This window comes from Leopardus geoffroyi, chromosome B2, assembly GCF_018350155.1.
Source record: "Leopardus geoffroyi isolate Oge1 chromosome B2, O.geoffroyi_Oge1_pat1.0, whole genome shotgun sequence".
Lineage (NCBI taxonomy): Eukaryota > Metazoa > Chordata > Mammalia > Carnivora > Felidae > Leopardus > Leopardus geoffroyi.
Genome location: NC_059332.1, coordinates 132,403,258 through 132,422,362, shown reverse-complemented (window position 1 = coordinate 132,422,362; position 19,105 = coordinate 132,403,258). Strand labels below are relative to the sequence as shown.

Below are 19,105 nucleotides of genomic sequence, written 5' to 3'. Positions count from 1 at the left end.
AGGAATAGGGAAATAGACACAAAAAAATAAATAAATAACAGAAGTAACAGAGTAAGCAAATAATATAATGACAGACTTAAATCCCAATTATATCAAATATAAATTGCACACAAATTAAGGTGTAAGAAAAAAAAAAGAAAAAGAAAAAAATAAAGTGTAAGAGCAAAGTGGATATATTTATGAAAATTAAGAATTTTCATACATTTGAATAATTCCACATGTAGAAATCCCAGAAAAATAATCATAAATGGGCAAAAATATATACACATAAATGCTATTTTACAGAATTCTATTGGTAAAACACTGGTCATAATCTAAATATCAATAAGAAATTAACAAAAAATGTATAATTATCATTACATTCAAACAATGGAGTACAAGGTAGATTGATATATTAGCATAAATAATGCCCGTAGTTAGGGAAAAAATACATTATAGAACAAGAAGTATCATATGATCCCATTGTTGCTGTAAATTATAAATAGTGGGTTTCATATATTTATAAGATACAAGTTTCTATTCAACCAGAATACCAGGTAGCCATCTTTCAATCCCATGAATACAGTCTCTGAGAAAACAAAGTCCTTGTTTTTGTCATTTAAAAATTGCATCTATTTATTTATTATCACTATTATCAGTATTCTATGTTCTTTCAAGGACTGCAATTCCCATTTCAAAGAATGGACCAAAGTAGAGAAAACCAGCAGGAGAGTATTAAACCTGGCTTGTGTATTTGCCTAACAAACAGAACTATAGGCTGCATTTGCAGATCACATGATACTGTACACAGAAAATCCTAAATACTCCACCACAAAACTATTAGAGGTAATAAGTAAATTCAGTAAGCTTGCAAGATACAAAATTAATATGCAGAAATCAGTTGTGTTTCTATATAATAAAAATGAAGTAGCAGAGAGAAAAATTAAGAAAATAATCCCATTTACAATTGCACCAAAAAGAATAAAATACCTAAGAATAAACTTAATCAGGGAGGTGAAAGGTCTGTACTCTGAAAACTATAAAACATTTAAAAGAAATTGAAGACAACACAAACAAATGGAAAACTATCCCATGCTCATAGACTAAAAGAATTAATTTTGTTAAAATGTCCATGCTATCCAAAACAGTCTACAGATTCAATGCAATCCCTATGGAAATACCAACAATACTTTTCACAGAACTAGAATAAAAAATACTTAAATTTGTATGGAACCACAAAAGACCCCAAATAGCCAAAGAAATCTTGAGAAAGAACAAAACTGGAGGCATCACAGTCCCAGATTTCAGATATACTACAAAGCTGTGGTAGTCAAAACAGTATGGCACTGGCACAAAAATAAACACATAGATCAATGGGACAGAATAGAAAGCACAAAAATAAATCCATAATTATATGGTCAGTTAATCTATGAAAGAGGTAAAAATATACAATGGGGAAAGGACAGTGTTTTCAATAAATGGTGCTGGGAAAAATGGACACCTACATGCCAAAAACTGACACTGGGCCACTTTCTTACCATACACAAAAATAAACCCAAAATGGATTAAAGACCTAAATGTGAGACCTGAATTTATAAAACTCCCAGAAGAAACCATAGGCAGTAATTTATTTGCCATCAGCCATAGAAACATTTTCTAGATAGGTCTCCTAAAACAAGAGAAACAAAAGAAAAAATAAACTTTTGAGACTACATCCCCCCAAAAAAGTTTGAAACAGCTGAGGAAGCCGTAAAAAAAGGTAACATAATGAATGGGAGAAAATACTCATAAATTATATACCTAATAAGGTATACAAAATATATCATATCTAAAATATATAAAGAATTTATACAACTTAAAACCCACAAAACCCACAAATAATCCAATTAAAAAATGAACAGAGGATCTAAACAGACATTTCTCCAAAGAAGATATACAAATGGCCAACAGACACATGAAAATAAGCTCAACATCACTAATCATTAGGGAAATGCAAACCAAAGTCACAAGGAGATATCACTTTACACCTGTCACAGTGGCTAGAATAAAAAGACAAGAAATAATAAATGTTGGTGAGGATGAGAACCCTTATGCACTGTTGGTGGGAATATAAATTGGTGCTGCCAGTGTGGAAAATAGTATGAAAGTTCCACAAAAAAATTAAAAACACAAATACCACAGGATCCAATAATTCTACTACTGGGTATTTACCCAAAGAAAGCAAAAATACTAATTTGAGAAGATACGTGCACCCCAATGTTTACTGCAGCATTATTTACAATAGCCAAGATATAGAAGCAGCCCAACTGACCATGGATATATGAAGAGATAAAGATATAGTGTGCGTGTGTGTGGGTGTGTGTGTGTGTGTGTGTGTGTGATGGAATATTTTTTGGCCATAAAGATGAACGAGATCTTGCCATTTGTGACAACATGGATGGACCTAGAGGGTATTGTGCTAAGTGAAATAAGTCAGTCAGAGAAAGACAAATACCATATGATCTCACTTATATGTGGAATCTAAAAAACAAAACAAATAAATAAACAAAAAAAGAAAAAGAAAAAAAACACACCCATAAATACAGAGAACTGGTGGTTGCTGGAGGGGAGGAGGGGGAAAAAATGGGCAAAATGAGTGAAGGGGAGTGGGAGATACAGTTTTCTAGTTATGAATGAATAAGTCATGGGGATAAAAGGTACAGCACAGGGAATATCGTCAAAGGTATCGTCATGGTGTTAGATGGTGACAGACAGTAGATACACTTGTGGTGAGCACAGCATAATGTGCAAACTTATCAAATCACTATGTTATAAACCTGAAACTAATGTAAACACTGTGTGTCATTTATACCTTCATAATTTGAAAAACTAGGTTGGATCAATATATGAATATAAAATATATATATTTAAGCAAAATCCCTGAATAGAAAGCATCTAGACGGTAACAGCTTCTTATATATTTGTTACACATAATAATGAATTTACTATGAGGATAGGGCATTGGATGTTCCATACGCAGTGCTATGGGGAAAAATGAAGCAAAAGCAGGTGAGATAAAGTGCGAGGGTTTCAGATACAGTGGAGAGTGAAAGCTTCAGAACAAGTGTCTTTAACACTGAAACTAGAAGATACTCAGGCATTGGCTATTGTGTTCTAAAACAAACAAATAAAAAAAGTATTATCCAAGTATTCCATATGTAAGCAAATTATCATTCATATCGCAATCATATATAAAGGAAAATAAACCACAATATTTAAAGTTACCCAAAATATATAACATATATATTCTAAGTGAATATAAATTTGGAATGCACATTTCAACTGAATGAAAGATGAATCAAAATACAATAATCAAGAGAAGACAAGCTGTAGCAGGATGATGAGGACTAAACCCTTTTATATATAGAATAAAGGATACATAATTATAAATATGTGTTCAAAGATAAATACCAATTAAAGTGTTTATTTAAAAAGCATGCATGCCAAGAAAATATCGAAGCAGAAGAATATTAGGTGGATCTTATTCTAAAAAATGAAATCATACTGTAAATCCATAACAATTAAAGTGATACGGTATTTAAAAAGGACAAGAAAAATAGCAGGAGAAAATGGAGTCCAAAAACAAACACAAGTCCACACTGGAATGCAGTGTATGATCAAAGTGGTTTTCAAAATTACGTGCACCCCAATGCTTACTGCAGCATTATTTACAATAGCCAAGATATAGAAGCAGCCCAACTGACCATGGATATATGAAGAGATAAAGATATAGTGTGTGTGTGTGTGTGTGTGTGTGTGTGTGTGTGTGTGTGTGTGATGGAATATTTTTTGGCCATAAAAATGAATGCGATCTTGCCATTTGTGACAACATGGATGGATAAGAGGCACCTGGGAGGCTCAGTTGGTTGAGCATCCGACTTCGGCTCAGTTCATGATCTCACAGTTCATGGGTTCGAGCCCTGCATCGGGCTCTGTGCTGATAGCTCAGAGCCTAGAGCCTGCTTCAGGTTCTGTGTCTCCCTCTCTCTCTGCCTCTTCCCTGCTCGCATTCTGTCTCTGTCTCTCTCAAAAATAAATAAACATTAACAATTTTTTTTAAATAAACAAAATAAAATTAGTGGATAAAAAGTACAACATTCAAAATGTAATCCTGGGGCAATTCACTGAAATTTTAGGACAAAAAGGAAACCAGGTCTTCATTTCTCACTGTAGATAAACAAATCAAAGACCCAAATTAAAAAAAAAAAAAAAAAAAAAAGCCCAAAATGCTAGATAATATAAGGGTTTTTTTTTTTTTAATGTTCTTGAGATAATGATATCTTACATTAAATAACATAAACATCCTAGAGTCAGTTAATGAAAATAATGACATAATCAACTACATAAAAATTACAAGCCTCCATTGGGTAGAAGATACAAAGTTAAAAGACAAATTTCAAAGCACTTCCTCTACCCCCACATTTGTGATTATCTGCACAAATAAAAGAATACTTAGAGCTCTGTGACAAAACTTTGAATAACCTGTTTTATAAATAGGCAAAATACGGGCAATTCAAGAAGTATGTAAGAGATGCACAGATTTGATGGGACACTAGAGGACTGCACATCAGACCTTGGCAGGAACGAAGCAAGTTTGGGCAAAAGATGCACAGCCTGGCCGCGCTGCAGGAGCATGGGACACAGCATTGCCACCATCTATGTATATCCTCTCCACCCTCACATCCTCACGTAAGGGAGGTTGTTGGGCAAGTGAGCACCAGGTAAGCTGATCACATGCTTTCCCCCTGGCTCTAGCGAGAGGCGGAAAGAGGAAGGATCTGTTCCTCTGGCTCTCCTGGTGGAAGGTGGTAGGGGTGGGAAAGGGAGAAGGAAGGAATACATGAAAGAAAGAAGAATAGCAATAGTGTTGCGAAGCTACCATTCGTCAGGACTTTTGCTAGTTTCTGCTACACAATTACCACATTTTCTCTTTACCCGTATTCATTCTATGACATATTTGGTGTCTATTATCTTGAGGGATGTGGTCTCTTTGCCTCTGTGTGCAAGGGACCCTGAAGGGTCCATGGGGACAGGTGAATGGATCTAGAAAGGCTGAGAGCCAGTAAAGTTTTCTCTCAGCCTCAGAGGGAGAACATGGCCTTGCACGTCCGCGACGAGTGCCAACAAATTGCCTACAAAAATAATTCATATGGAAAAAGTTGTGTCTCAGGGCTCAACAGTTTGGCAACAGCCCTGCAAGCCATTCGTCAGATGAGACCACTGAGGAACCAGAAGAAGCGACTGGACACCACACCCCTCTTCCCTCAAGGGCTACCTTGTCTAGCCTGCTCAAATGATTGGATCAGACTGAAACTTCCAAGTTGGACTACATTTTTTTGTTTTTTGTTTTAATTCTGAATACAGGTGGGTTTGCACCTATGAGGAATCAGTACAGTTAAAAAGAAATAAGTCACAGTTTTACTGTAAAACGGAATGTAGTGTTAATAAATGTTGCAAATTCACATAGAAGGAAATTCCCAAAGAAGGAAGGATGTCAGGAAGCAGAGAGAAAGAAACTAACAGGGTTGGTTTACTATTCTGCTGATGCTCCTTTGCAATTCTTAATAACCGTTTTGAAGTTTATTTATTTTCAGAGAGAGAGTGTGTGTGAGCACAAGAGGGGCAGAGAGAGAGGGTGAGAGAGAATCCCAAGCAGGCTTTGAACTGCCAGAGCAGAACCTGATGCCTGGCTTGAGCTCACAAACTGTGAGATCATGACCTGAGCCAGAATCAAGAGTCGGATACTCAACTGACTGGGCCACCAAGGCGCCCCATAATTCTTAATAATTTTGAACTCCTTCCCACCTCAGTTTAAGTAAATGTGTGGAAAGTGGGGAGAGGGGAGCCAATACCGGGCATTTGACCTTGTCGTTCTTCCCATGTTTACCTTCTGTCTATAATCCCTCAGCCCTATCCATGGTGTATCCTTACTCTCATTCTTCAGTGTACATTAAGACTTCAGAGTCTTGTCCCCCAAATCTGCCTCCTGACTGGTAAATAAGGAAGATAAAGGCATTTAGGAAGTCATTTTCTCCCTTCACAAAGTTTTGACTTTCAAAGTCTCTCACCTTGTTGTGAATATCAAAACACCAACAATCCTATTTTAGATATCAGAGGCTAATATTACCTTCTTTACTTTTATGTCCCTGCTGTAACAATCTCACTAATTCCTTTAAAAAAAAAAAAGTCTCATTTTATTTTTGAGAGAGAGCAGGGGAGGGGCAGAGAGAGAGGGAGACAGAGGGTCAGAAGCAGGCTCTGCGCTGACAGCAGAGAGCCACAAGTGGGACTTGAACTCGAGACCCCTGAGATAGTGACCTGAGCCAAGCCAGCAGCTTAACTGACTAAGCCACCCAGGAGCCCCATGATCTTATTAATTCCTAATGCCTTTCAGCATTCTCCACCCCAGGAAGGGTAGATGGTTCTGGCTTACTGAGGGGAAAGCCATGTTCTTTAGAAATACAGACTGGGTTGGTTAACTTTTCATACTTCCCGCTTCCTCAAATATTCAAGAACATTCTTCCTAAGTGACCAGGACCAGGTTAATGGGTGTATGACCTGCACAGTCACAAGGAACCTCACCCTAAGAGGGGTGCCATTTTTTTTTCAAGTGCTGCTATCACCATATTGAAATTCCCAATCATTTTCGAGCAAAGGGCTCTGCAAATCATGTAGCTGGCTCTGCCTATGAGTATGGGCCTTTAGAGAGAGCATTCCATCCACAAAAACTCAAAGGGATTTCATAATCTAGTGTTACATGTGGTGTAAGCCTACTCTGCCATATAAACGGGGTGTTTTTCATTCTCTATTTCTGCTATCCCATTTGCTTCCTTTCAGGCAGGAGCAAAAACTTTTTGTGTCAAGGTAAGATTTGTTAACATGAGTACAAATTCCAAGCTTAGGAAAAAGATTGGGTGGGACCGGGCCTCTCAGTAGCAGGAGAGAAGGAATGGACCGTATGCTCAAGCACTCTCTTTGTTCAAGACTGCATACCACATCAGAGAGAAGGGAGGAAGGAAGAGAGCCCTGTGCGTCCATCTGTCTACCCACCTCCCCGAGAGGGCAGAGATAGCAGAGGACCACCCCTCCTTGTGCCAAGCAGCAACAGTTTAAAAAGCACATGGGACTGGTGTCACAGGACTAACAACGATGCTTCTTATCGATCCCAAATTACATATGCAGGACATTTCTTCCCAGTAAGTGCACAATTGATATCCTGTATAAATGCATGACCTTGTATCAGCCTGGGTAACAGCATGTAAAACAAATATATTTCAATATGAAAGACAATTTTTAATGCACATGAACACGAACTTACTTACCATCCAGTAAAGTTTCACAACATACTTTCCGTAGCTATTGAATAAGGGCATGTGACCTTTCACAGCCTTGCACAGAGAGTAGATGTGTTCCCAGGGCTTCCAGGCAAGACAAGGAGGCTCCCCTGTGGTCCCTTTGAAATAATTGTTCAAAATGCCTCCATTGAATATCTTCCACACTGCATAGATTTCACTGATAATCCATCTCATCAGCTAGAGACAAAAGACACTAGTGTTAATCAGTTGCTTTTCAGTTGTTGGTACTATAATTTAGGGGGGAAACCAGTCGAAAATCTGCTTCCAGTAGTAATATTAAGTTCTACATGTAATGTGTTCCACATTTTGATTTCTAACTTATAAATAAAGTCACTGTTCTTGCCTTTGTTGTTGGGAAGCAGAGTCACAATACAATCTAAAAAGGCTTAACATTAAACATACTCTTAGCTAAGAGCTATCTTCCAGAGTAAACTGTCAGTGATTTGAGATTGACCTCCATTTCAGTTGTGTGTGTGTGTGTGTGTGTGTGTGTGTGTGTGTGTGTGTGTGAAAGAGAGAGAGAGAAGGAGAGAGACAGAGACAGAGAGGGGAGAGACAGGGTGAGAGAGAGAGAGAGAGAGAGAGGGAGAGAGACTGAATGCTTCTGAGAGTAGTGGTGATTTTATTCTGGAATTAACTTTCTATAAATGAGTAAGCTACTCTTCTGTAAGTGTTGAGAAGTTTGAGAAGAAAATGATCTCTTTTATGTCAATAGGATCAGTTAGACAATGAATGAGATGAGAAAGAATTAAAATTGCATACACAGTTAAATCTCTAATCTTGTATTTCATGTGTCAGTCTGCAGGTGCAGAAGTGATCTAAGTAAAACTCTCATGGGCAGAGTTTTCAACAGGCATCAAGGTGCAGTGGGGAGTGGGGCAGAAACAGAGACCAGGGTTTGCATTTTCTTCCAGGTCCTTCTGCTCTAGGGCACGTCATTTCACTGTCTCTAAACTGCAGTTTCTGTAATGCAGTCTGTAAAACGTAGACTATACTATCTATTTTTCAGTATTTTACAGGGAATAGAAACAATGCAAAAAAAAAAAAAAGGATCTGTGAGTCACAGTGGTGTTAAGTAAAGACATTGTTACCCTCAGTAATATTGGATTTTTGGAAATATTCATCTTATGTTTAACTGCCTGGTTTATAAGAAGATTAAATACTTGAGACTAACCTCATAAGATTTAGGTTTGCCTTAATTTACATTATCTAGGACATTTCTTCTAGTTTAGTTAAGTTGAAAAAGGTAAACCAAGTATCTTTCTGTATATCTGGTAATTTTAACATAGAATATTTTATGCTTTTCTTCCCTCAAAAAATAAAAAAGGTAAAGTCTATGCATGCTCTGGATCATAAAATAAACATATGTTAGACTAAAATATAAGGTATAAAACCATTCAAAGGTAACTTTATGCTAATCAGTACAACCTGGTTGAAGAAATAGTGTTTTGATTTTAATATTGGTCAAGATATTTAAGATAAGAAAGACAAAGTGTTTGAATCAATAATGACAATTGATTTCGACTGGGTCTTAGGAGAAAATAATTTTTTTAAAAAAACACCCTGTTTCTGATATAACCGCCTTAGGGGAGTGGAACAGGCTTGCTTCTGATGGATAAAACCCAGGGTGTGGAGGTGGGGGTGTTTAGGTAAGATTTTCCTTGTGTTAGCAAGTCAAACAATATCAGGACACCCTGCTCTTGAGCACAGAGCAGAGGAAGTCAGGCAGCAACTTGATGTCAATTACTAGGCACGTGGGTCAAGAGGCAAAATGCGCAGATTGTGAGTCTCAGCTACCCTAGGTCTATGGGCAGGAGGATAGGGACACAGCAATTGTACTACTAACATTTCCCCACCATTTGCTCATTAAACTCAATTGAAGAGGCTTCTCTTCCTCTTTGAATGTCTGGCTTATAAAATACTGAGCAATTCCAAAACTTAGAGGTAAGCGAGAGATAACTGAAACTGACAGTCTGGGAATTGTTTTAAGCAGGTCTGGAAGGTATTCTGCAATCAGACTTCAGTTAGAAATTCCCTACATACCTCACTGCAGAGTAAATGTTCATTTGCTGAAAACAAGTCAAACAGGATTTCATTTTTCACAACTACTGGAGTCTGAAATTTAAAAAAAAAAAAAAAAAAAAAAAAAAAAAATATATATATATATATATATATAGAGAGAGAGAGAGAGAGAGAGAGAGAGAGAGAGAGATTACTCCTTAGGAAAAATAAAGGAAATGTAGCTGAATGAAATATAGTTTCATGTGATATAAACAAGTCAAACCTGATTTCGTTTCTCACAACCAGAGAAATTAAAAGAAAAAAAAATAAGCACATAATTCCATAAGATAACCCTCTTACAGCTATACGTGACATTCACTTAATACTGTAATGCCTATCAAATAGAGTCTTTTCATATAAAAAAAGGAATGTTATAAGATATAATATATGCAGATAAAGTCAGCATGCATACACACATAAACTGACAGTTTAAAAAGTGACCTAAAATTTAAGTTAACCTCTCAAGTTACACCTGAAGCTTAGTTAACACGATAGCAGGAAAAATATCTTCATCTTTGATAAAAAATATTAACTGTGACAGCTTTTTTAAAATCTTGCCCAATTTCAAATCCTGTTATCTTTTTAAGAATTCATCTAATGGTCATTATTTTATTGGTATATGTCTAAAGATGCTTCTATATACTTAGAGCACTAACAAATAAACATAATAAAGGAAAATATTATTTATAGTAGTTTTTAAAAATGTGTTACAATTCATATCAAGCTTATATACTCAACATATCAAATGAACATAAATGTGTTTTTGATTAGTAAAATCATGGAAACTAATGCCATCAATTACTCTCAATCACATGGACAATTAACACCTTGAAAACTCAACAAAATATTTTTTTATGTCTGACAAAAAACTTACTCAAAACCACCTTGAAGGCCTGAACTGACTGTTATGTTTATAATTTATGAACATAGCAAGTTACATACGTATTATATAAATATTTTACATAAAAAATATATTTTAAATTCTGGCTTAGCTAATTAATTGCAAGGTGACCCTTCTAAAATGTCCATACTCTTCAGCAAGTACCAATGTACATTGACTTCGATTAATAATAGATTAAATAAATATTGAATACCTAAAATTTGAGGAGTGAAACTTAACAGCTGCCTGCCAACAAATGAAAGTAGGCACTGACAGTGTGTAAAAGACAGCAAATATTAAGGCAGAAGTCTCTACAGAGGTCTCTATTCCCTGTACCTATACCAGAGACAGAATAAATCTTCAGACATCTTACATCTCTTCAATATAATCAACACTCAAGAGCCTGGGCCATCAATACCTGGTTCTCAGAAATAAACAGATCTGATCACTCCCCTAGTGGTTAGGGCTTGTTAACCTTCTCAGTTGGAGAAAGTCCATGTTGGTTCTAATATCTTAAATCCAGTCTTTTCAGTTTTTTCATAACTTAGTTTCTCTCTGATTTAAATCATGCCCTGTGACTTCATCCCTTGCTTTGAGTAGAAGAGAGTAAATTTCATATAGATAATTCATTATTGGGGCACCTGGTTGGCTCAGTCAGTTAAGCATCCGACTTCAGCTCAGGTCAGGATCTCATGGTTCACGAGTTCAAGCCTCACATCAGGCTGTGTGCTGACAGCTCAGAGCCTGGAGCCTGCTTCAGAATCTTTGTCTCCCTCTCTCTCTGCCTCTCCCCTGCTCATATTCTCTCTCTCTCTCTCTCTCTCTCTCTCTCTCCCTCTCTCTCAAAAGTAAACATTTAAAAAATTCTTAAAAAAAAGGAAGTTCATTACTGTTTTGCTAAATTTTTGTCTAAGCTTTATATATGCCCATATTTAATGAGTTTCAATGTAAAGTGTATATATCACCATGGACCTGGGCATTAAAACTTGAAAAACATTATTCTTAGACTTCATAGTTAGCGAGACTTTCAGTTGTGGCTGTTGTGGTGCATACCCCAAGAGGAGCAGGTGCACGGGATCAAGAGAAAGAGCACAGAGGGAGAGCAGAGGTGCGAAGATGGGTGTCAACATTATAAGTTTAGGTAGAAGTGCCACCAACAACAACGGATGAATTTATTTACAAAACAAGCGTATCTCTCAGAACTAAGGTATGCTAAAAAGAAAAAGAGACGGCATATAACTCTTCTGCTTATTCACATTTGAAATACCCCCACTTTATGGAATTAATATCCTTTATTTGCATGAAATGTAAACTCTGCACTTCCATTGCACAGAGCCTGGATATTATTAATCATACATTACTATTAAGCGCATTATATTAACACCACAGAATTTACATTCTTCACATCAATATTGCCTAACAGCATAAGTTATTTAAAGGCATAGTTCATGTACATTTGATTTATTTTATTTAACATGTCTTACAAGTAGACATTCAATAAATATTCTGATGGACAGAGGTGCATCTTCTGATTTTCTCATTTTACTAAATGTCTCTGAATTTAGAATTATCTTTCTCAGATAGTAACGGTAGTTGGAAATACGGTGACTGAATTGTATTTTCTTGCATTAGTAGCAGTCTTATTAAGGCTAAAGCTTTTAGGAATAAAATCACTTTGTGTAGAAATTGAGATTGGGTGGGTTCCATAGTAAATGGAAGATTCAGCTCCATTACAAACATTTGACTAGCACTAAATAACTATTTTAGCCTACTGGTTTTCATTTAAAATGATGGTTTCTCAGGGCGCCTAGGTGTCTCAGTCAGTTAAGCATCTGACTCTATTTCTGCTCAGGACATGATCTCACAGTTCATGAGTTCAAGCCACACATCTCACTGTCAATGTGAGGCCTGCTTGGGATTCTCTCTCTCTCTCTCTGCCCCTCTCTCTCTTTCTCAAAATGAATAAACGAACTTTAAGAAAATAAAATTAAATTAAAATATGGTTCCTTGAGCACAGTGCTAGTCAATGTGATTCAAGTAGCTGAGCATGGGGTCCAGAAATGAAGATGGCCCTTGGAAAATGCTTCAACAATGTCTGGCACACAGGTAACCAAGGGCAAACCTCTCGGACTAGAAAATTAACACTAATACACACTAGAGTAAACAGAATTTCATGTCACATAGGTTCTGGCTAAGAAGCAGAAAAGGCAAAGTCAGTCAAAACTTAAGGAATAGCTTCCCACACATTTTAGGCTATCCTTTGACATCATGTAGAGAAAACTCAAGACTAAACAAAATTTCAATATTCTCTTGGAAACCAGTACAAGAAATAGTAAACTATATTGATAATCATTTTTTTTCTATTAAATGCCAAAAAGCAATTCCTTTTTCTTACTAAATACAATGGGGAAAATTTACAGTGTTTTAAAAAATGAGAATTTCCATAAGTAGGATACTACAGCCCATAGTTAGTATGTATTTTATTCAATAGTAAAAATATTTCTTACCCGATTAAATAAAAAATCCTGTGGACGCTTCCAGGAATAAATTTTCAACGATGGTGGCAATTCAATCTTTCCTTCAGGGTCTTCAAAAAAATGCTATATAAAAATATATTGAGGGTTTTTCTCTCCATATGTTTTTATTAAAATAAAAGCAACTCAATCTTAAAAAAAAATTAATAAGTGCATAGATTTGATGAATAAACAAGCATTTATAGAGCAATTTGTATGTTCTCAGAGGTAGTTCATGGAATACTTGGTAAAGACTGAAGTTAACAATGCCGTATTTAATTAACAAAACCTGGATTGTTGAGTAACATTTTATTGCAGAGGAAGCAGTCCAAACAAGCATAAGCTGCTTTGGGATGTGAATTTGGTATGGTAGGGAAACAATTTGGATGGGACAGATATGGACATATTTTGCACTGAAAATATTGTGCTTTTTTTAACCTGAGTAGAGCAGATTTAAAAAGTATGATTGTATGTAAATGAAATTCATACCTCTGATCTGAATTTCATTTATTAGTTTTCAAAATTAAACTTGTTATTTTGAGATAATTATTGATTCACATGTCGTGGTGTGAAATTATAATAAAGAGAGTCCCTGTGTCCTCTTTAGCCAGTCTCTCTGATGGTAAAATCTTCTAAAACTATAGTGCAATATCACAACCATGATAATAACATTGATGCACTCAAGATACAGAACAATTCCACCAGCACAAGGACCCATCCTAGGCTCTTTTATGGCCATACCCACCCTCCAACCCCCTTACCACCTGTTTAATACCACCAGATCATTAATCTGGTCTCTTTTTCATTAATTTTATCATTTCAGTAATGTTATATGAATGAAATCAGATAGCATGTAACCTGTGGATTGGCTTTTTGCCCTCTCTGCCTAATTCCCTGGAGATTCAATTCATTCAAGCTATTGCATATATCAATAGTTTGTTCTTGTTTATTGCTGAGTAATATTTCATGATACAATTATTTGTTTGTTTGTGTACCATCTGTCCATTGAAGGACATCTGAGCTGTTTCCAATTTGGGGTTATTACTTATAAAGCTGCTATAAATTTTTGCATACAATTTACAGGCTTTTGTATGAACGTTAGTTTCCATTTCTCTGAGATAAATGCTCAATAATGCAATTAATTTATTAGTTTCTGAGCCCGTAGAATGGGTCAGTTAGTGAGCTCGGGAAGAAAAATGACATACAAATCTCTACTCTCAAATGCTAGCAATATAGTAAATTAGAGACTTCAAGTAGCTACTGTGTAAAAGTTCTTACAGCTCACAAGGTAATTAGGTTGTTGGGGTGGTCCTTACAAAACTGAAAAGTACTGCGGGTACGAAAACAATGCTCTATAAAGGTAAACTGTATTGTTAAAAGGGGTAACTAAATTTCACCTGAGTTAATAGCGATGAGACAAATAAATATCATTTGTGATTTTTATGGTACTCATATTTTTATCCTAATGCTGTTGTGGCCTGAGAAATAGGCTCTATTTGAGGGTATTATCTGAGCTTTCAACCCAGTAATTGTCTATGTGTATCTGGAACATATTCAAGGTACTGGAATACTTGGAATGAAGACAAAGGTAATCCCAACATCTAGTCAAAACGATCAAAGAATGAGTCCCTGAAAACCAGACTGAAGTTTCCAGGAGCCACACTAGACTTCCAGGGTTGCCTCATGTTGTTTTTTCCCTCACAAATATGAACTCAGTTACTTTGAACTCCCCTATCTGACAATTCCAATCAGAGTCACCCATGGATCTATTTCTATTGTCTGATTTTTTGTCTCATTTTTCAGCCACTTGGTTCTGTTCCTCTTCAAAACTCTAGGTAATGATGTCTTCCTCCAGAGGAGGATTTTATTCCTTTCTAGCAGGCAAAGTACAAAATGAACTTCACCCTGTCAACAGTGGGTTTCAAGATTTGGTCGGCTTGGTGTAGTTCTGGTTTACCCTTACTCAATACAGAATGCTACAGCTATGTTGGGGGACTAACTGGAAGGCTGAGTGTCTGAGTCCCTTCACCTTGGTATACCCTTAATCCCAATCTCTTACCATAGCATCATGAAATAGTTTCTCTTATTTAGCTTCCAAGCTGTTGCATTTTACTCATTTGCTCAGCAGCAAAGTCTTCACACATATAGCTTAGGAGTTGGGTAAATGTCTCGACATAAAACTATATACAAAATTTTCAGATTGTGTCTCTATAGTTACCTCTGGGATTCTGCTTCAAGTGTTAACTGTTTTTGTAGCCCCAGACAATATCCTGTCTCTGAGCCCAGAGAAACTGACATAAGCCCCAAGTCACTACTTTCTGCTTGCCTTCTAATTTTCATGTCTTGAATTATTAAATTTCTTTGAGGAGAAAATAAAAAGGTAAAGGGGGGCCCATCTTATCATAATCTGTTGTGATTCCCTTTTCTCCATGTTAAGTTAACGGTACTCTTTCCATGTCGCTTTGCCTTAGGTGTATTTCTTATACCCACTTTACAATACTTCATTAAATATGTCTCAGTTTGGTTTACCATCCATGTCTTTTTATTGCTGTCCCTTAGCTGAAGAAGCGAGACCCAAATCTGGAATTACAAGGAAAGGTTAGCTTATCTGACGCTGATTTCCTGATCACTAGCCTCACATCTAAAGAAGCGACTTTCTATAAAATCCCAAGGATACCTGCTATAGGTCCAGGTTTATGATAACTGATCCTGGTAAAATATGGATGTTGCAAATCATGGCTAAGAGCTACTGTGCTACTGTATCATAGAAATGTAATCACCATGCTTGGAGTGTCCACCACTCACTTCTGTAGAGGGACTGTCACTTCCCACGCCATGAATACTGAGGTCGTAGAACAGAACTGTGAGTGGGAAGCAAAATTATACCCCAGATGGTACCTTTGTGCAGTTGTAATAACCAAGGTTTGAGCTGCTGTTCTACCTTGTGAGGGCAGGAGAGGCAGAACGGAGTGTTAGCTAAAGTTCTGAAGTATCACACTCCATTGTAATAGCCCCTATTTACCACAGGAGGAGGGCTGGCGCTGCCCTAATTATGCAGTTCTATGTAGCTCCATAGTCCAAGGGCGACAGTATCTATTTTGTGGTCTGATGTTCAGCCAGCACCATTTCTGTATGTTGCCTCCACATGAAATGGGCATCCAGTGACCAGCACACATGTCTAGAATTCGATGTCTGGCCTTCCAGAGACCAGCAATATTTTTCCATAGTCATCAGATAAAGACATACTTGCACTCCAAGGGCCCTAACGTGTTATAGTTTAGATCTTATTTCCTAGTTCAGAGTTTTCAGTCACTTCTACTTTTCTCCTCCTTATTGTTGGGAGTGACTCATTTTTAGACCTTTTCTAGAGCTCAAATTCTTAACTGAGGATTTGTACAATCTATCTTCCTAATGTAAATTCACATTCAACCCCCACTAGTTGTAAATTTCTGTTAAAAATATGTAGAATATGAACATTTTCATTTGAACCCAGAGAGTTCCAAAGTCCCTTGCATCTAAAAGTGCCACAAGTTAGAACTTGAAATTGTTCAACTACTAAGAGAATCAGCAATTCGTTATATTTACTATCTTTTGTAAACAAATTAATGTTATGAATAATGCAGCTTATAATTCCGCATTTTGTGAATAAAACATAATTGCTAATAAACACCATTTTGGAGTTCTCTATGCAAATAAAGACACCAGAGTTCAACGTGGTCATTCTGGCAATTTTGTTTTTGCTTTGAAACTGGATTGTGTTCCATAAACATTTTTGTTAAATGAATTGCTGCACCAAATAAATGGGTCCTATTTAAAATGCAACCCAGACCCATACCCCCAACAAAGAAGTCTTTAGATGTAAACATTTTTAAATAGACAGAAGAACCTAAGATAACATAATTGGAAAAGGTAGTAACACCATTCTCAGCTCCAATCCCAGGGACACATCATGTCTGAATGGCCACAGATAAATGAAAATTACCTGAGATTGTTCCCCAAATATCTTGAAGAGAATATTAAGAGGGATTCAACTGATATCTCATATAACATCTTAAAAAAAAATTGTCTCCTATAATCTCCACATAACAGCTCACAGGTCTGCTGGGGCATTTCATTGTCTAAATCATTCTCTCTACTCTTTTTTTTTAAGTTTATTTATTTATTTTGAGAAGGAGGGGGAGGGAGAGAATCCCAAGCAGGCCCCCTGCTGGCAGCATAGAGCTCAAGGAGGGGCTCGAACTCACATACTGTGAGATCATGACCTGAGCTGAAATCAAGTGTCAATCACTTAATCTACCCAGGCACCCCCTCTAAATCACTGTCTCTAAATGTCTGATTCCCCACTCTGTCCAAAATCCACTAGCTAACTGTTCTATTGATTTCTCCTTTATTTCACCGTGACTCTTTGATCACGTCTCTCCTTTCATTTACTCAAATACAATCAGCAAAGCTTAGGTCTAAGGCTTGGAAAGACAGGTGGGTAGGATGGGGGGAGACAGAGGGAGAAAGACAAAATTTCTCTCCTTTGAATGGAGGCTGTGGAGAAAATGGACTCACATGTTAGGCGATCCTATTCCGTGACAAAATTTAAAACTAAAATGAAATCTAGTCACCTTCAAATGGACTTACAAATACAGGGCTTTTTCCCATTTTATCCTTTTCTTTTCCACCTTTGCCTGCATCCCACTTTTCTGCATTTATGTCGGCTTCATTCCATTCTGGCCAGATCGGGAACTTCCCCTTCTTCTGCTCAACGGAGCCAGGTTGCACATTACCGCCAAAAAGGTACTGACTAGAGACAGAGCAAGGAGGCGAGTTAGTTTTAATTTGAATCTCTAAGGTAAAATACTGGATTAATTGCATGGTAGACATTTAATTGTCTTGTCAGCATCCATGTTAATGACATTTTTCGACATAGTCTTACCTGTGGCAGATGGCATCCACAGGTTAACGTTCAAAAGACTGAAATACCCAAAGAGATTATTCCGCAAACTCTTGAGCTTTAGCCCCTACTAACTAATGCAAGACATTCATCATAAACACATAAGATGCCATAAATGGGAATATTTCTATACAGTTCACACTTGAAGAAAATCCTTTATGCGTATAATATTAAAAGCTTTTTGAAAATCAGCACAGATATAATTTTGATGCTTCCCAGGATAAAGGTGCTATGTGATCATTATTTTAAAAGAAAAAAATTCTTAATTAGATAAGTAGGAAAGACATACCCACCCCATTCTAGAATCCACATTGTTGACAACTGTCCATTCTTTCAAATTAGTGGGAAAATATATGCATTTCTTCTTCAAAACATCATTCAGCTTATTCTTTTTATAGACTGTTTTTCCCACTTACCAGTATATTGCAAATAGTTCCCATGTCAATGAGAATTTAACTAAATACAAATTTAACGATTGCAAACTATCCCATCGCATGAATTTACAGCCTTTCATTTAATTAAGATCCTATAGCGAAAAATTTGAAAGTTTTGATTTGAATTTTGTGTTCCCTATTATAAATGAGACTGTAGGGTTATCCTTATTGCCAAATCTTTGCAGACATTTTTTTTTTTCTTAAAATTTGTTTATTTATTTTTTGAGAGAGTGGGGGGGGTGGTGGGCAGAAAGAGAGGGAAAGCAGCATGGAGCCCAACACGGGGCTGGACCTCACAAACCGTGAGACCATGGCCTGAGCCAAAATCTAGAGTTGGACGCTTAACCGACTGAGCCACCCAGGTGCCCCTTTGCAGACATTATTAATTCTTTTATTAGTATAGATTTTTATAAGAAGACTTACTGTACCTAAATATATGCATATTTAAAATTTGTGATATATTTTGACTAATTAGCTACAGAGAAGTTGGACTTGTTTTTTTACTCTTATTATTAATCTATGACAATTTCCAATCTCTAAACCTTGACTTTCACTTTTTTTTATTATTGTAAATTTTAAAATCTAAAATACGCATCTTGCTTAATTTGTCAAGTTTTAACAAGTGAGTGAGGTTAGAACCCTGTTCTCAATCCTGGGATAAGCAGTGAACAAAGCAGACTAAAATCTTTACCCTCATGGAGTTCTTACTCTAGTGGGTGGAGACACAAAAACACAGCATAAATTAAGTAAAATATATAGTACATTCAAAAGGGGAAAATGCTAGGGGTAAATATAAAATCGGAAGGGGAAACTAAAGAGTTAAGGTACAGAATTTTTAACACAGTGGTTAAGGAAAGTGGTCCATAATAGGACCATATTTAAGTAAATAGTGAAAGAAACTA

The 19,105-nt window shown here is 36.5% G+C and overlaps 1 protein-coding gene across 3 annotated transcripts in view; it reads right to left on the bottom strand.

Annotated features, from left to right (window-relative positions):
- The window catches only part of ADGB (androglobin), a 164,736-nt gene that overhangs the window by 117,505 nt on the left and 28,126 nt on the right, over positions 1-19,105 (bottom strand). For all 3 annotated transcript variants that reach the window (XM_045499942.1, XM_045499943.1, XM_045499944.1), the window contains exons 2-5: positions 17,457-17,619; positions 12,822-12,914; positions 9,417-9,488; positions 7,341-7,550 (exon numbers count right to left, since the gene is read on the bottom strand). In XM_045499942.1, the coding sequence (XP_045355898.1) occupies positions 7,341-7,550; positions 9,417-9,488; positions 12,822-12,914; positions 17,457-17,619 (538 nt within the window). The remainder of the gene's footprint in view (positions 1-7,340; positions 7,551-9,416; positions 9,489-12,821; positions 12,915-17,456; positions 17,620-19,105) is intronic.